This window comes from Drosophila subobscura, chromosome E (genome assembly GCF_008121235.1).
Source record: "Drosophila subobscura isolate 14011-0131.10 chromosome E, UCBerk_Dsub_1.0, whole genome shotgun sequence".
Taxonomy (NCBI): Eukaryota; Metazoa; Arthropoda; class Insecta; order Diptera; family Drosophilidae; genus Drosophila; species Drosophila subobscura.
The window spans coordinates 11237531-11251650 of NC_048531.1; the positions used below are offsets into that span (position 1 = coordinate 11237531).

The 14120-nt window shown below is 46.9% G+C and overlaps 6 protein-coding genes across 6 annotated transcripts; 2 read left to right on the forward strand and 4 right to left on the reverse strand.

Moving 5' to 3' along the window:
• Positions 1-438: 438 nt before the first annotated feature.
• On the reverse strand, positions 439-2556 carry LOC117891725 (pickpocket protein 28). Its single transcript, XM_034797317.1, has 7 exons — positions 2411-2556; positions 2159-2359; positions 1813-2094; positions 1642-1757; positions 1485-1573; positions 851-1436; positions 439-785 (listed from the first exon to the last, which is right to left on the reverse strand). Exons 1-7 carry the CDS (start codon positions 2554-2556, stop codon positions 490-492), a joined length of 1716 nt encoding a protein of 571 aa, XP_034653208.1. The 3' UTR covers positions 439-489.
• A 488-nt stretch (positions 2557-3044) lies between these two features.
• On the forward strand, positions 3045-4313 carry LOC117891731 (probable palmitoyltransferase ZDHHC24). The gene is made up of 2 exons (XM_034797324.1): positions 3045-3358; positions 3427-4313. Exons 1-2 carry the CDS (start codon positions 3127-3129, stop codon positions 4044-4046), a joined length of 852 nt encoding a protein of 283 aa, XP_034653215.1. The 5' UTR covers positions 3045-3126; the 3' UTR covers positions 4047-4313.
• On the reverse strand, positions 4046-4581 carry LOC117891734. The gene is made up of 2 exons (XM_034797327.1): positions 4324-4581; positions 4046-4271 (listed from the first exon to the last, which is right to left on the reverse strand). The coding sequence occupies exons 1-2, from the start codon at positions 4492-4494 to the stop codon at positions 4065-4067; spliced, it is 378 nt and encodes a 125-aa protein (XP_034653218.1). The 5' UTR covers positions 4495-4581; the 3' UTR covers positions 4046-4064.
• A 9-nt stretch (positions 4582-4590) lies between these two features.
• LOC117891724 (DNA repair protein RAD50) lies at positions 4591-9217 on the reverse strand. The gene is made up of 10 exons (XM_034797316.1): positions 9063-9217; positions 8430-9000; positions 8157-8370; positions 6912-8090; positions 6776-6842; positions 6363-6719; positions 6138-6307; positions 5812-6072; positions 5646-5748; positions 4591-5582 (listed from the first exon to the last, which is right to left on the reverse strand). The coding sequence occupies exons 1-10, from the start codon at positions 9129-9131 to the stop codon at positions 4644-4646; spliced, it is 3930 nt and encodes a 1309-aa protein (XP_034653207.1). The 5' UTR covers positions 9132-9217; the 3' UTR covers positions 4591-4643.
• A 216-nt stretch (positions 9218-9433) lies between these two features.
• On the forward strand, positions 9434-10717 carry LOC117891728 (28S ribosomal protein S29, mitochondrial). Its single transcript, XM_034797320.1, has one exon. It carries the CDS (start codon positions 9472-9474, stop codon positions 10654-10656), a length of 1185 nt encoding a protein of 394 aa, XP_034653211.1. The 5' UTR covers positions 9434-9471; the 3' UTR covers positions 10657-10717.
• Positions 10718-11197: 480 nt separating this feature from the next.
• Positions 11198-13998, reverse strand: LOC117891729 (KH domain-containing, RNA-binding, signal transduction-associated protein 2). Its single transcript, XM_034797321.1, has 4 exons — positions 13543-13998; positions 12917-13478; positions 12754-12854; positions 11198-12689 (listed from the first exon to the last, which is right to left on the reverse strand). Exons 1-4 carry the CDS (start codon positions 13784-13786, stop codon positions 12445-12447), a joined length of 1152 nt encoding a protein of 383 aa, XP_034653212.1. The 5' UTR covers positions 13787-13998; the 3' UTR covers positions 11198-12444.
• Between the last annotated feature and the right edge of the window lie 122 nt (positions 13999-14120).

Consider the following 14120-nt stretch of genomic DNA (forward strand, 5'->3'; position numbering starts at 1 on the left):
CACATTCATATGTATGTACATATGTATGTACAACATTCCACCACAATTTGCTTTACTAATTTAAACCTATGTACATATGTATATCAATCAACCGTCTGGGAATACTCATGGCTCAAGATTAGAGTTAATCAGGCAGCGTTTGATATTCATAACTGATATCCTGTCAAAATATGAGCATGGCAGACAAATGCGATTGTACAACCGCAACTATTGTATATTTTATTCAATTTTACTTGTCATTTATAATTCAAATGGCAAAATGTTTATGGGTTTTGCTATTTATTATTCAATTACTCAAGTGTTTCATTTTGTGGTAATGGATTTGGATTTTTTTGGATCAAATTCTAGATGAAACTTATTTCCATTCTAATTTCTCTTTTTGCTGGTCAGCAAATGATATGCATGATGTGGCAGCCCAGCTATGTACTTACATATGTAAAGGTTTAATAATTTAGCACCTACTGTACATATTCGCCATGCTGGGAATTCTCACTGGGCGAATACATTTGTTTTATTTCGGTTTCTCTTTACTGTTCTGCTGAGTTTTAGCTTTAGACCCTGGGGATACAGCTCTCGTGTGTGCCAGACTATGGCTTTATTATCGATAATCTCTGGTTGTTCTATGGCAAATGCATTATGCTTTATGGATTTTTGTGCATCAACCTGGGCGGCCCTTTTCCATAGGAACAGCTCCACGAGAGGTTTCAGAAGGAGAAAGTAAAAGATTTCCGCCAAAGAGATTACGCTGAAGCCCATAAAGAGGCCCATCACTCCACCAATGTTAGCTGGAGTACGCGAAATGGTAACGTAAAGTTCGATTTGAATACTGATTGAATGGAGAACAACTTACACAGGAACTCTGTCAGTCCCACGTAGGCGTTTTTCATGTTGCCATAGTAGACGGACTCGCGGTAGTAGACATTGATGACGGCTATATTCTCACTCAGATACGATTTGTTGATGCTCTCCACCAGCGGATTGGCCAGTTGGAATTTGCTGGTGGCCAGGGGAAAGGAGAAGCCGCTGGCCATGTAGCTAAGGTCGAAACAGCCGGGCAGGCACTGCTGCCGGCACTTGACCCATCCCGGTCGGATGGCTGCCTGTTGGGCCCGACGCAGGCAGAGAGTGTCCCTCATGCCACACGTTGTGGCATTGCTGTAGATCTGCGGATAGTCGAAGGGAATGCAGGCGCAGGACTCGTACAAGTATCCGGCCATGCATTCGTGCTCGCAATTGAGCCGCGTGTAGGTCTTGTAGAATATCAGGTCCTTCTCGTTTCCAAACAGGCACTGACGGCCATCCCGCGAAATGGAGCGAATTGCTGGCACTGCCTCCGCTCGTACCACCTCCATACGGTAGTTGGTTTCAAAGCCAATGGCTGTGATGAGTCCTGCCTCCTTGACAACAGGCACTTCGGTTGGATTGTGGAAGTAGACCTGCAAAATTACTTCAGCACGAGTTAACCTGGATTCAAGGATTCTCACCTTGAAGCCCGGACCATTGGTCGAGGAGCAGTAGTACTCGCTCATCTGCGCATCGAGAACAGCACTAAATCCCAGTGTAATTCCAGTCCCTAGACAATTATTCAACTAATTATCCTGGCTTCCACGGAGGTAGTGCCTGATGCGGCTGATCACTCACCAATTGCTGTCGCTGGGTAATATTTGGTTGGTAATTTGTCGGGATAGCCTGTCTCTGGATTCCATTTGACCGCCTGGAAACCATTCTTCATTGTCAAATTTCGTCTGCTATTTGAACTGCAGGGAAGAGAGTTCCTAAGGTTATTGTCCACAAAATGAAGTATATTCTTACAATGGCTTGTAGAGGAACTCTGGGGGCTGAAAGTTGAATACACAGCACAGGCCCTCGTCCGTCATGAGCTGCTGGAACAGGTGCGAGCAGTTGTGCTCCACGGCATTGAATCGGCAGTAAAGCAGCATCTTATCGCAGTGCTGGGAGTGGTTCGAAACGAAATCAGATATCCTGAGGGTATTCTGGGCAAAGTTGAAACGGGACACGTCATCGTCAAGGTCTTCAGAGTCCTCCATTTCGGAGTTGCATAACAGCTTCAAAATTGCGCTCTCATCCGAGCCCCTAGCGTGATTCCGTCTTTCCGATTAGTGGTCTATCCATATGGATTGAAATCTATGAAACTTACTCTCTGTAATGCGACACTTGGCTGCTCTGAACCTGATTCATGTTGCATATGGTGATGGCCGGAAAGGGAACTTTCAAAATGGATGTGGCCTGTGGACTGATCCCAATTATCACCGGTGTGCTATCCCACTTGGCGTAGATGTTCACGATGAGGTTGCACGTGACCACCAAGGCGACCACAAATGAACAAAAGAAGAAGGATCTAATGTCGGATGTGAAAGGAACATTAGGAAAATCCCATTTTCTCGCTCACCTCTCCCAACTGCTGAGACTGGAATCTCCCACAAACTTCAGACCATGCAGTCCCGTGCTCTTGAGGAATTCCTTGAGACTCCTGCCAAAACTCCTCAACAGAAACATGGAGGATCCCTGCCTTTGTGGTGTACCCGAAGATTCCATTGCAACTATTTGGCTAATTCCTGCTGACGTCTCCATAAATACCTAATATCTGGGGGCAATCAGCAACAAACACCCCCACATTAAAGACCCAAATAATTAATGCTCTCTATCGATTGCGGTGATTTGCGTCGAAGCAAATCCTTTCAAGTTAATTACTTTGACAACAGTTGCCCGCCGCCCCAAGCATTTTCATTCAATTAGGTTTACGTACACATGTCGTGCGGTAGTGTCTGATAAGATAAACGAATTGTATCAGTCTTCCGCTTCCACAAGTCCCACATCAAACTGCTGGAGCACAGTCTTTGCCCTGCGAAATAGTTTGTAATTGATTTAAATATTCTTTTAATATGATAAAGTTTCCCTCTCGACTGAAGCTCTGACAAGCGAAGCTTTCCACACGAATTGTGTGGCGCTTTTTGGCACCGCAAAAGCTTTTCGCCCCATACGCAATGAAAGCTCGGCCGCACGTGATGACAAAACAAAGCGAGACCTATCGTCAGTACTGGAACTCTAAGCACTGCGATCGGTAATAGCTGCACTTTTGTTTACATTAATACCAAAGATAATAAAATGAAAATCCGGAGCAATCCGCTGCCCCGGCGACTGGCAGATGTCTTGTGCTTCCTGCTCATCGGCGTGTTTCTGCCGATTGTGTTCATATTCGAGATAGTTGTGGTGCTGCCAGCATTTCACGAGCCGGGCGGCTTCTTCCACACCTTCACCTTCCTCATGGCCATGTTTCTGGTGTTCAACATTAAGGGGAACATGATTGCCTGCATGATGATCGACACCAGCGTTGACGGTGAGCCAGGCAGAGTCCAGCCAATGGATGCTTCAGTGCTGCGAACTAAGAACCACTTCAATCCACAGTCAAGCAAGTGGAGCCGCCGCCTGAGCAGTCGGCAGAGCGTCTTGAGTGGCGCGAGTGCACAGAGTGCAATCGACTGGCCCCGCCCAGATCGTGGCATTGCAAGATTTGCGGCGCTTGCATACTGAAGCGGGATCACCACTGCCTCTACACGGGCTGCTGCATCGGCCACCGTAACCACCGTTTTTTCATGGGCTTTATTTTCTACCTGTTTTTGGGTTCCGTTTACGCCCTGGTCTACAACTCGATCTACATGTGGATCATCCATGGCAGCATATACTGCAATTGGCTGACGCTCCTCAAGCTCACCTGCCCCATGCTGCTGCTGGTGACCGGCGGCTTCTGGACCAACATCTACCTGCTCTTCTACAGCCTCAATGTGCTGGCCCTGGCGTATGGCGTCCTCCTGTTGGGCTACCATGGGCCCATTGTGCTCCGTGGCGGAGTCTCCGCCGATCGCACAAAGCAGCGAAAGCTCAAGTACAAACGAGGAGTCAGGGAAAACCTGAGAAGTGTCTTTGGGGTGCGCATGCACATAGCCTGGCTATCTCCGCTCATTCGCAGCGATCTACCCGGCGATGGCTACCACTGGAAGGCCTCTAACTCTACCACCGCCAAGTAGAGCAAAGACTGATCTAGCTTAGGATATGTGTATTTTTGAGGCGTCGCTCCTTGGCAGTCCGTAGATGAGTACCGTGACTTTCGCTTCCTCTGGCTGGCTGCAGCTCAATCGCAGGGTGGTGTAGTTGCAGCCGATTCCGCCAGTGAGTATGGATGCATCCACCAGCCATTCCACTTGACCCTGGTCCATGACCAAAATCAGGTTAATATTGGAAATCAATTTGTCCTGCATGGAAATATATAAGTACTTCATTATTTACAAATGATAGAGAACCAACCTTTTGCCTGTACTCCACATCGAGAAACTTTTCAGATTTATTGGGGCACATTTCCGCCTCATAAATGGGCACAGCCAGTGGGTGCATCATACCAAACTGCACCGAGTAGCCAAGAGCATCAGCGGCGAGAAGAATTGCCAACAGCATCAGCAACAGCGCGACTTTGTCCATGCCCGGAGACTGAATAAAACACTTTTCAAGCAATTATCAATTATTGGAATTGATGTTTTTGACAAGCAAAGCAAACATTACGATAACAGGTTTAGATAATTTTTTATTAAAAAGTTATTAAAAAGATTCTCTGGGGAAAAAGTAACGATTCAAGTGATCTGCACTTTGCGTATAACCGATTTGCACTCATCGTTGCGGAAGACACGATGATAGCTGGTGATCTTGCCCAACGAGGAGATGAAGTTCTCATCGTGGGTGATGATGATTAGCATGAAGTTGGACTGCGTCTGGCGCTCCTCCACAATGCTATTGAGTGCATCGCACAGCGATGTGATGTTAATGCGATCCAGGTTCGTGGTTGGCTCGTCCAGCGCCAAGACACCGCAATTACTGCTGAAAGTCTCGGCCAGAGCCATGCGGATGATGAGAGAGGCCAGCACACGCTGACCGGCACTGCAGCGTCCACGCATTTCGATCTCTGTGTTGTTCTTGGACTGGATCACGCGATAGTTGTAGGTCTTGCGGCGATCAGCAGATGCCTCAGTGTTGACCTCGTCCGTCTTCACCTGTATATAGTCGATGTCGTTGCCGCGATAGATCATACGCCAGTACTCCCGGATTAGCCGGTTGATCTTCTCCATCTTCTCCGCATGGAACTGTATGAGGGCCCATTCCACGGCAAACCGATGCTTGGCCAAGTCCTCAATTCTGCGACGCGTTACTTCCATCTCGAAATTGCCTTTTCGGAAATTCTTAACTGCCTCCCTGAACTGCGGCTCATCGAGCTCCCTCTGCAGCCTTTCCACCTGACTGTGGATCTCACCCAGTTGGCCCAGCAGCTCTCCTTTGCGCACTGTGCCCGCATCCCGTATCTTGGTCAGATCAACTTTCTCCCTGCTGACGCTGTGGAAGTCAAAATTTCCCAACTTTTTGGCCAGTGTCTCGCAGCTTTCCCTCAACTTTGTTTCCTTATCCTGCAGCTGCTTAAGTTCGCGATTGTCTCGCAGATCGCGCTCAACGGTCTGCTGATTGAGGCACTCGGTCCTTACGCTTTCCAGATGCACGGTTTTCGCATTGATTTCGGTCTCCTGCGGAATCAAAACTAACAGTTAATGTTTTTTATCGGAGGATTTCTTAAACACTTCACTTGCCAATTTCTTCAGCTGTTCTTTGGTAGCCCTTATGGAGTCCTCAAGATTACTGATCTCACTCTGAAGGTTCAGTTTGGCATAGGCCTGAGCTTCTTTGTGCAATCTAAGAAAGGAAATATTTCAGATTTACTATAGCTGAAACTGCACTCTTTTTTGTAGGACCTACCTTTGTATGTCCTGATCTGTACTTTTGTAGGAATTATATTTGGCATTTAGCTGGGTCAGTTGTGTGCGTTCGGCTTCTTTCTTTCGCTCCTTCTCGTCAATGGCAGCCCTTAGCTGCTGCTTGAGCGGTTTAATCTTGGCCTTTAGTTGGCCTATTTCTGTGGTTATGGTGACGAGAAGTTGAGTCAATTCATCGCTCCTCTCCTTTAACTGTGGCAAGCTCTGCAGCCCCTCCTGCAGCTTTAGTTGCTTATCTTTTAATCTATAAAATTATAGGGGGGATTATTCGATTTGTAGCAGAATGTCTTGAAAGCTCTAAGACATTACCCATTTTTCACTTCGCGCAAACGATTGAGAGCGTCAACGTGCTGCTCGAAGGTATGCTGAGTGCTGTCCAACTCTTTGCGTTCCGTCTCCAAGTCCTTGGACACCTGACTCTTCTCCGCTTGCAGAGCATCCATGGACACACTCGAATCATAAGAATCAGGTAATTTGGTCTAAAAACCAATATCTGTTAGGGTTCTGTTACCTCATAGATTATCATTCGATTACCTTTAGCTGTTCAAGCTCCTTCTTAACTCGAACAGACTCCTTGAGAGCTTCATCAAGCATCGTCATATCGCCCAGCATCGAATTTGCGATGTCCATGTTTTGGGTGGGCTCACCAATCAGAGCAATCAACGTCTCATACTCACTGACAGTCTCTCCCAGAAGCATCTCAATTTCTGTCAGCTCTTCCTTCTTCTTGGGCAAGATCTCTTTGAGCTCCTTCACCTTCAGAATGCTGGGTTTGATTTGCAGCAAGTTCTCGTACTTCAGCTGCTCGGCCTTCAGAGCCTTTTCCGACCTACTGATGTTGTCGGGCAACTTCTGGATTTCATCGGACAGCTCGGTGGTTAAATCGCAGGCCTAAAATGAAAGCATTGCGAATTATTGCCAACAGTAAACCTGCCCACAAACCTTACCTCATCGCCCGACATATTGTGATGACATAGGGGACAGCATGGCTCTTCATTAATCTTTTGTATATACCTTGGAGTAAACATAGTTTGAAGTTTAGTTTCGGAGACCTTTTCAACGAAATATCTTTTTGGGACTTACTTCTTGTATAGCGCCTCTGCGGACTTATGGGCACCATGCTCAAGCTGCAGCTTGGAAATGGCCAGCTTGCTGCGCTCCAGCAGCTCATCGTATGGTGTGGATCGACACTTTTGGAATATGAGCTCCTCGCCCTCCTTCAGCTCCTTTTCCATGCGTGCAATGTCCGCAATAAGATTCTTGCGCTTTATCTCATACGATTGTTCCCTGAGCTTTTGGGCATTGGCTTTCTCGTTTAGTTCTTGGATCTCGCGGCGCACCTTGTCGTAGGCACCTTGCATGGAGCGGCGATAATTGCTGGAGATGGGCTCCTTGAAGAACTTGCCAAAATTATCCGAGTGACGACTGCGCACACGATGGATCTCCTGGTTCTTCTTCTCCAGCTCCTTTTCCTTAAGATTCATTTCGGCCACCAGCTTGGCCATGGATCCCAGGAAAGTCAGTTGCTCATCCAGTTTCTTGAAGAGGGCCTGCTTCTGCGCTATGCTGATCTTTTTGTCGGCTATGATTTCCCGGAAATTTTCTTGATTGAAGTCTTTCGATGTGCGCTCGTAGATGGCATCGGCGTCGGCTATCTGCTTCTCCAGCAGCTTCAGCTGCTGCATTGAAGTTTCGATTTGCTGAATCTTCACTTCCAGGGTCTCTTTCTCCCTTTTGCTGGCCTCCTTTTGCTTGTCTTGCGCAGTGACGCCCTGTTCCGACTTGGTCAAATCAATACGCAGCTCGTCGATCTTTGCCTGCCTGGCCTTATCCGCGCTATCGTTGTGGTCTGACACTTCCGTGATCTCACAGAGCTTGCTCATGATCACCACCTCGATGTCGTGGAGTAAGTTAACCAGTTTCTCGGGCTCTGCCACCAGATCACCAGGTATGGATATTTGTAACTCTTTGCAGAAATCCTTGACCCTCTTCACCAACTGCGTCTTGCACGCCTGTTCGCTCTGGAGCTGCTGCTTGGCCAAGCAACATTTCTTGTCCTGCGCGGTCTGGGTCTGATGCACTTCGGCGTGGGATTTTTTCAATTCGGACAATTGCTCCTCCGTTTCGGAGCGTTTGTGTCTCATTTCAGACATTCGTTGATCAAAGTTGCGGATCTCAAGATCCAATTCAACCAAGGAACCCTCAAAATGGGTCTTGATTTTTCTGGAAATGGCTGAAATTTGCTCCTTGCAGTTCTTATGCCTGTAAAATAGTAGAGGAATAGTCAGATTTTGGTAAAGAAATGAATGATTGATGTGACACACTCACTTGGTATCCAATTCCACCTTCTGCGCCTGATGTTTTCCAATCTCATATTCAATGTCGCGGATCTCTCGCAGCCTATTCTCAATGGGTTTCATCTCCTCCTCGCATGCACTGCACTGCGCTTTGATGGATTCACATTTGCTCTGAGCCTTCTGCAGGCCCAAAGTTTTTACTTCCATCTCTTGCTTTAGATATGCCACATGCTTCATCTCAGCCTCTGTTGCGTGAGTACACATTGATGATGGTTGGTTTTAAACGGAATTTTCAGACACTCACTCATCACATTCAGCTTATCCAAGGATTCCTTGCGCATCTTAATAACCTTATCCAGGGCTTTGTTGTACTCGGTAATGCCAAAGATTGCATCGAACTTCTCCTTTAATTTTTTCGCCTCGTCCAGCGGCCAACTGGAGTCTTCTTGGTGGCAGAATAGGACGTTGTTTATGATAGCCTTCGACACGCCCATGAAGTCAGAGATGGCCAAATCAATGTTCTCGGTGCGACCGCTCAACGAGTTCTGGTTGTCTCGTTTTGTATTCCCCGCATCGGCTAGAAAGTTGATTGTGGAGTCCATAGTCTCAAACGAGACCTTGCCACGCTTGCTCGAGACTTTCATGGTGCGACAGATGGAGACGCGGGCACCGCATTTGTCCCGAACCTGCATCTTGATTTGCGCCAGGGATTCGTTTAGCCCAAAGATCTTTGGGTCGTGGACAAAGCTCTTTCCTCTGTCACTACCAGGCGGGCACTCTCCCGTCAGAGCATTCTTTAGGCACTCTATTACTGTGGTCTTTCCACAACCATTCTCGCCCAGAATCAGCGTGACCGGCGACGAAAATGTAAGGCTCTGGAAATCCGGTTAATCAAGGTTAAATATACATATGTAGCTCTCTAAAAGCCAACGCTTACCTGCAGATCTTCTGCATTGGATCCAAAGCTACGCACGCCCTGAATCGAAAGTTTTTCAATTGATGACATGATTTCTTTAGCTCCACAAGTACAAATCCAGTCGATTCAAAATGATTTTTCCAATTTCACAAGACGCAGTTTTGCCGGGCTGCCAGGGATGGGGTGATGAGAATCAACAGGCGATACAACTATCGATTAATTATATTGAAAAAAAGCAACGAAATTGTTAAATATAAATAATTAACTAGAAAATAATAACGGAGCTATAAGTTTTTGAAGAAGTGACTTTATATAAATTGTAAACATAAAAACATTCATTGAATTTACATGAACGTGTTGCATCCATCCCTGAACTCCTATCGTGTATCGATACTATATTATTATTTAACATTTAATACGGAAATTGTTAATGAAAATGTTTCGAAAACATCTTGGGAACCTGTCTCGTGTCTCCACACAACTTCAGCGCAATGTCCTGCAACTGTCCACGAATGCGGAAGCCTCTCCCGTTGAGGGAACAGCGGCAGCAAGCGTAAACGAGTTCCGCACGGCCGTTGCCAATCCCGGCGAGCACTCGGCCCTGCATGTGGCCAAATTCTACACTATACCCGTGGAGCAGAAGAAACAGATCTTCACAGGCGGTGGCCTGCCAAAACAGTACGAGCTGCAGATAAAGACTTTCACCGAATCCTGCCTGATGGTGCGGTCGCCGGCGCTGGAGCTGCTCCACTACATTAAGAACGCGGATCTGACGAAGCCTGTGGTACGGTATGTGCTCTATGGAGACAATGGTGTGGGCAAGACATTGACCATGGCCCATGTTCTACACTACGGTGCCATAAATGATTTTCTGCTGGTGCATGTGCCCTGGGCGCCCAATTGGATGAAACGGCCCAAGGAGGCATCAAACGCCACACAGGAGGGTATGCTCGATCTGCCCTTCGATGCGGCCGCCTGGCTGGTGCATTTTAAAACGCAGAATGCCAAGTTGCTGCAGCAACTGCAGCTGAAGACGAGCAAGGAGTATGTTTGGAGCAAGCGCGAGAGCACACCCGCCGGCTCGACCCTTATAGAGCTGGTGGAGCATGGCATAGCGCGCATAAAGTACGCCACGGAAACAACGGTAGCTTTGATTTCAGAGCTTAAACAGCTTTCGACGGCGGGACAGTGCAAAGTAATGGTGGCCATCGATGGATTCAACGCCTTCTTCCATCCCGAAACGCGCATCTTCTCGGACAACAAACAACGGGTGACACCAGACCGCATAACGCTGACACAGCCCTTCCTCGACATCACCAGCTACGACTGGACCAATGGAGTTTGCATTCTGTCCGTTGATAAGCTCGCCATGACCGAGGGCTACATGGACTCATATATGCCACGCTATCTGCTGGGCACAGCGGGCTTTGAGCACATCGATCCCTTTGTGCCAGTTCACGTGGACAACTACACGGACAAGGAGTTCCACAGCTACATAAACTACTACTTGGACCGCCACTGGATCAACAAGACGCCGAAGGGTTTCCAGGAGCAGCTGAAGTTTATGAGCAATAAGAATCCCTACACGCTCATGCAGCTCGTCAAGTCATTGTAGAGGGAACTTTCCCGTCTTTGTTAGCTAATAATCGTAAATAAAATCGACTTGTTAAAGAAATAAAAATCAATAATTGTAGTTGTGCAATTTTGTTGATAAATTATGGATTTAATCATGTTTTTTTTATGTTTTGGTGCACATTTAGTCAACATGGCGAATTCAAATGGGGAATTTTATTTAACGATAATCAGCAATTTATAATAATGCACTGTAAAGAATATAGTAAATATTTGTTGTGTGTATATATATGTATGTATTCATGTATGTATTGTATATGCATATTGGTTTCAAAAATCAATACAAATCAATGTGTGGTTTCAGTTTGTGTGGCTTCAGAAGCGCATCATCAACAAAATCAAACTCAAACTCCAGTGGGGTGGGGTGGCACCTCTTCTACTATACGCGATTATGTAGCTATAGCAAGTGCTGTGCTGCTCTATATCTTCTACATTTCATAATTATTTTTTCCACATCTCTCTATTTGCAGCAGGGGATGGGTGTGTGGTGGAGGAATAACGAAATAATAATAACTAAGCTGCAATTTAACATTTGTCGTCATATTTCGTATGTATATTTGCATAATTTCTATTACAATTTTAGTTGCTTTCAACAACAATAACAATTATGTATTTATGTATGTATGTATGTTTGTTTGCTTACTTCTTCCCTTTATCGGAGTCGGAGTCGGTTGTGGGCATGGCTATATACGTTATATTATCGTGTAGTCGGAGGCTATCCTCGCCTCCTCGATCTATGTATGTAGATTCATTTTCCTTTGCGTTACTAGTTCTTTCATTTGGTTTTAATGTAGTTATGCTGATGCTTTGAATATATATGTAAGTATGTATGTATTTATGTGTGTCTGCGGTGTATGTGTGTGTGTATGGGTGTATGTATATATTATTCATACTCTCATCTGAAATAGGTTTTTTTTTCTTTTTGTCGTGGCAACGTAACGAATTAAAATAATAATAATAATAATAAGCCTCCTCTAATCGTAAACGTAATTAAAATGCATTAAACAAAATGGTCGGTTAAAAACGCAGGGAGATGGATAAATAAAGCGCATACATAAGGTTTAAGCAGCTGCGGGGGGTTGGGGTGTGGCAGACGTAAATACTTAAAAATGAAAGGATATATTCTAAAATAAAAACGTATTCGTCAGTAATAAAATAATAATGATCATAATAATAATAAAGAATCAAGATTAAAAACAAAAACAAGGACATTTGGGCCAACTGGGGTGGTCCTTCCTGAATATAATCAAAACAATTCAATTCAATTCGATTCGACTCGATCCACAATGAGGGGTGTTCGGGTTCTTCCAAATGCTCGCAGAGTCCAGAGCACAACACACACACTCACACACTCACACACTGATTACAATTGTTCCCAGCGCGGATTCCCCAGATGTGCGAATTCCGTGTGTTTACAGGTGGGGTGTGTTCTATGTGTGTGTGCGTGGGGGGGCTGGGCTGGGTGATCGATCCTCTTCGTCATCTGTTTCTTAGAGCATTCGTCTACTTAGGCTAGTTTTCTTAATCATACATTTACCGATTCGATACGTTTCGTTTTGGTTTGCACTTTCTCGAAACATTGGTAAACATCAATGCGTGATAAACTGTTCTGTTCAATGTTTTTTATAATGATTACTTCTACCTTTGGAGCAGCGTGTGTATTCGCGTGGATGGGCGTGGATCCGTGGGGATGGTACAATGGTGATGACGATGACTGGTGTGATGGTGTGGCCGCGAAATGGTTCAACAATGGCTGTGCACTGTGTGTATATTATTTCTTGACAAACTGATAGGGGGCAGCGGGACGGTAGCGCATGGTCTGCTGCACTGTGCCACCGAGTCCGCCGCCCGTGGTGGTCACAATGCTATTGGCCATTATACCGCCACCACCGGCATTGCCGAGGCCGGCATTCCGCCCATTGAAGCTGGCCGCACTGACCACCATGCCGGGCGGCGAGGCTCGCACAATCGTCTGAGGCTGCATAGTCGTGTGCATGGCATTTCCCCGCTGGTTGGCTGAATTAAGGATACAATTAGCTAAATGGAAACCCAACAGTGCGGGCGAGGACCCAACACTCACGTGGCACGTAGGGCTTTGGCTGGTGGTAGGCGTTTGTGTGTGAGCGATAGTAGACAGTCTCTTCGTTGTGGTGATAATGCGATTGCTGCTGAAACTTGTGTCTGCAAGCAAAGGGATCAAAATTAGTGGGACTCCGTGAGTGGGCGGGTAGACCTGTAGCCACCTGTAGTTGCCGCCAGAGCGATTGTTGCCGTTGCCACTGTTGCCACCAGACAGAGGTGGTCCGCTGCTGGCAGCCACATTCGACTGCAGCTGGAGCTGGCGCAGTGTTAGTTTCTTGGCCGCCTCGGGATCCTCCATGAGCTCCCTGTACTGCTCCTGGCGAATGTCGTCGTGCTTATCCGGTGTTAGGTAGCGCCTGATCTCGGCCAGGGCGTAGGCCACGCGGGCATATGCCTCAGCAGGTGGGGCAATGGTGGATACTTCGACGTGGAGCGGAAGATTCAGGTGGGCGTATTTGGCGTCTGCCGAGTTTCGCAGCTCTTCTTCGCGTGCCCGGTCCTTCATCGAGAAGCGACCGAGTATGACGATTTTGCACTGCGTCTCCTCCTGCAGGCGCCGCAGCGAGTTGCCTTTGGGGCCGAGCAGCTTGCCGACATAGTTGAACTTCTTATCCTTGATGGGCACGTGCACCTTCTGCGACAGTTTGATGGTGCGCTGCTGGTAGACATCCGCGTACTGGTCTCTCGTGGGTATGCGCCCGTTCAACTGCACCCGCTCCAAGGCTGCAAGATCGGATTGGGGAAACTGAGCACTTGTCTAGTAAAAAACACGCTGCGAATCGATTACCTTCGTCGATTAGCTTGACTGCCAATGGAAAATGGTTCTCCATGCGCGACCGCTCGGTCATCAGTTCCTGCATGTATTTCTGGATGGCTGGCGCCGGCTGAGCCTTCTCGATATCCCCATTCGCACTATGTTCGTTTTCGTGCTCACCATTGCTGGCAACTGTGCCGCCCGTCGCAACCACAACGCCTACCGCCGCCGCCACTACGGATGACCCTGGGCCCACACGCATTCCGTTTTCCGCCATTTGTCCTGCTTCCCCGACGGAGCCCGTTCTCAATTAGTCGCCTCGTTTATTGCCAAATAGTGGGTCGTTATCACTGTGCGCCGCACGCTTTGCAGTCAATTCGATTCGGTTTTGGCAAATGTGTGACTGCAACCTTCCTATGGCCCTAATTTTTTTTCTCTCAAGTGTGTATTTTATTCGTATATTTTTACTATGTTTATGCCGAAATATGGTAACGCTGCGCTGACTTCTTCACGTGAGTGTATCGAAGTGCACTGTTAGTTAACAGCTGTGATCGCTGTTAGTTATCGGTGTCGCCTGTTAAAAGTGTCGTCTCTATTTATCCCTTTGCGGA

Coding starts and splice junctions, on each gene's coding strand:
- LOC117891725 (XM_034797317.1), bottom strand. CDS start 2,556: ATGGAATCTTCGGGTACACCACAAAGGCAGGGATCCTCCATGTTTCTG. Junction 2,360..2,410: donor AGTCTCAGCAGTTGGGAGAG/GTGAGCGAGAAA, acceptor ATCCGACATTAG/ATCCTTCTTCTTTTGTTCAT. Junction 1,758..1,812: donor GAGTTCCTCTACAAGCCATT/GTAAGAATATAC, acceptor TCTTCCCTGCAG/TTCAAATAGCAGACGAAATT.
- LOC117891731 (XM_034797324.1), top strand. CDS start 3,127: ATGAAAATCCGGAGCAATCCGCTGCCCCGGCGACTGGCAGATGTCTTG. Junction 3,359..3,426: donor GATCGACACCAGCGTTGACG/GTGAGCCAGGCA, acceptor TTCAATCCACAG/TCAAGCAAGTGGAGCCGCCG.
- LOC117891734 (XM_034797327.1), bottom strand. CDS start 4,494: ATGGACAAAGTCGCGCTGTTGCTGATGCTGTTGGCAATTCTTCTCGCC. Junction 4,272..4,323: donor ATGTGGAGTACAGGCAAAAG/GTTGGTTCTCTA, acceptor ATTTCCATGCAG/GACAAATTGATTTCCAATAT.
- LOC117891724 (XM_034797316.1), bottom strand. CDS start 9,131: ATGTCATCAATTGAAAAACTTTCGATTCAGGGCGTGCGTAGCTTTGGA. Junction 9,001..9,062: donor CCAATGCAGAAGATCTGCAG/GTAAGCGTTGGC, acceptor CCGGATTTCCAG/AGCCTTACATTTTCGTCGCC. Junction 5,749..5,811: donor ACAGATCAGGACATACAAAG/GTAGGTCCTACA, acceptor TTCCTTTCTTAG/ATTGCACAAAGAAGCTCAGG.
- LOC117891728 (XM_034797320.1), top strand. CDS start 9,472: ATGAAAATGTTTCGAAAACATCTTGGGAACCTGTCTCGTGTCTCCACA.
- LOC117891729 (XM_034797321.1), bottom strand. CDS start 13,786: ATGGCGGAAAACGGAATGCGTGTGGGCCCAGGGTCATCCGTAGTGGCG. Junction 13,479..13,542: donor AGTCAAGCTAATCGACGAAG/GTAATCGATTCG, acceptor CCGATCTTGCAG/CCTTGGAGCGGGTGCAGTTG. Junction 12,855..12,916: donor CGCTCTGGCGGCAACTACAG/GTGGCTACAGGT, acceptor CTTTGCTTGCAG/ACACAAGTTTCAGCAGCAAT.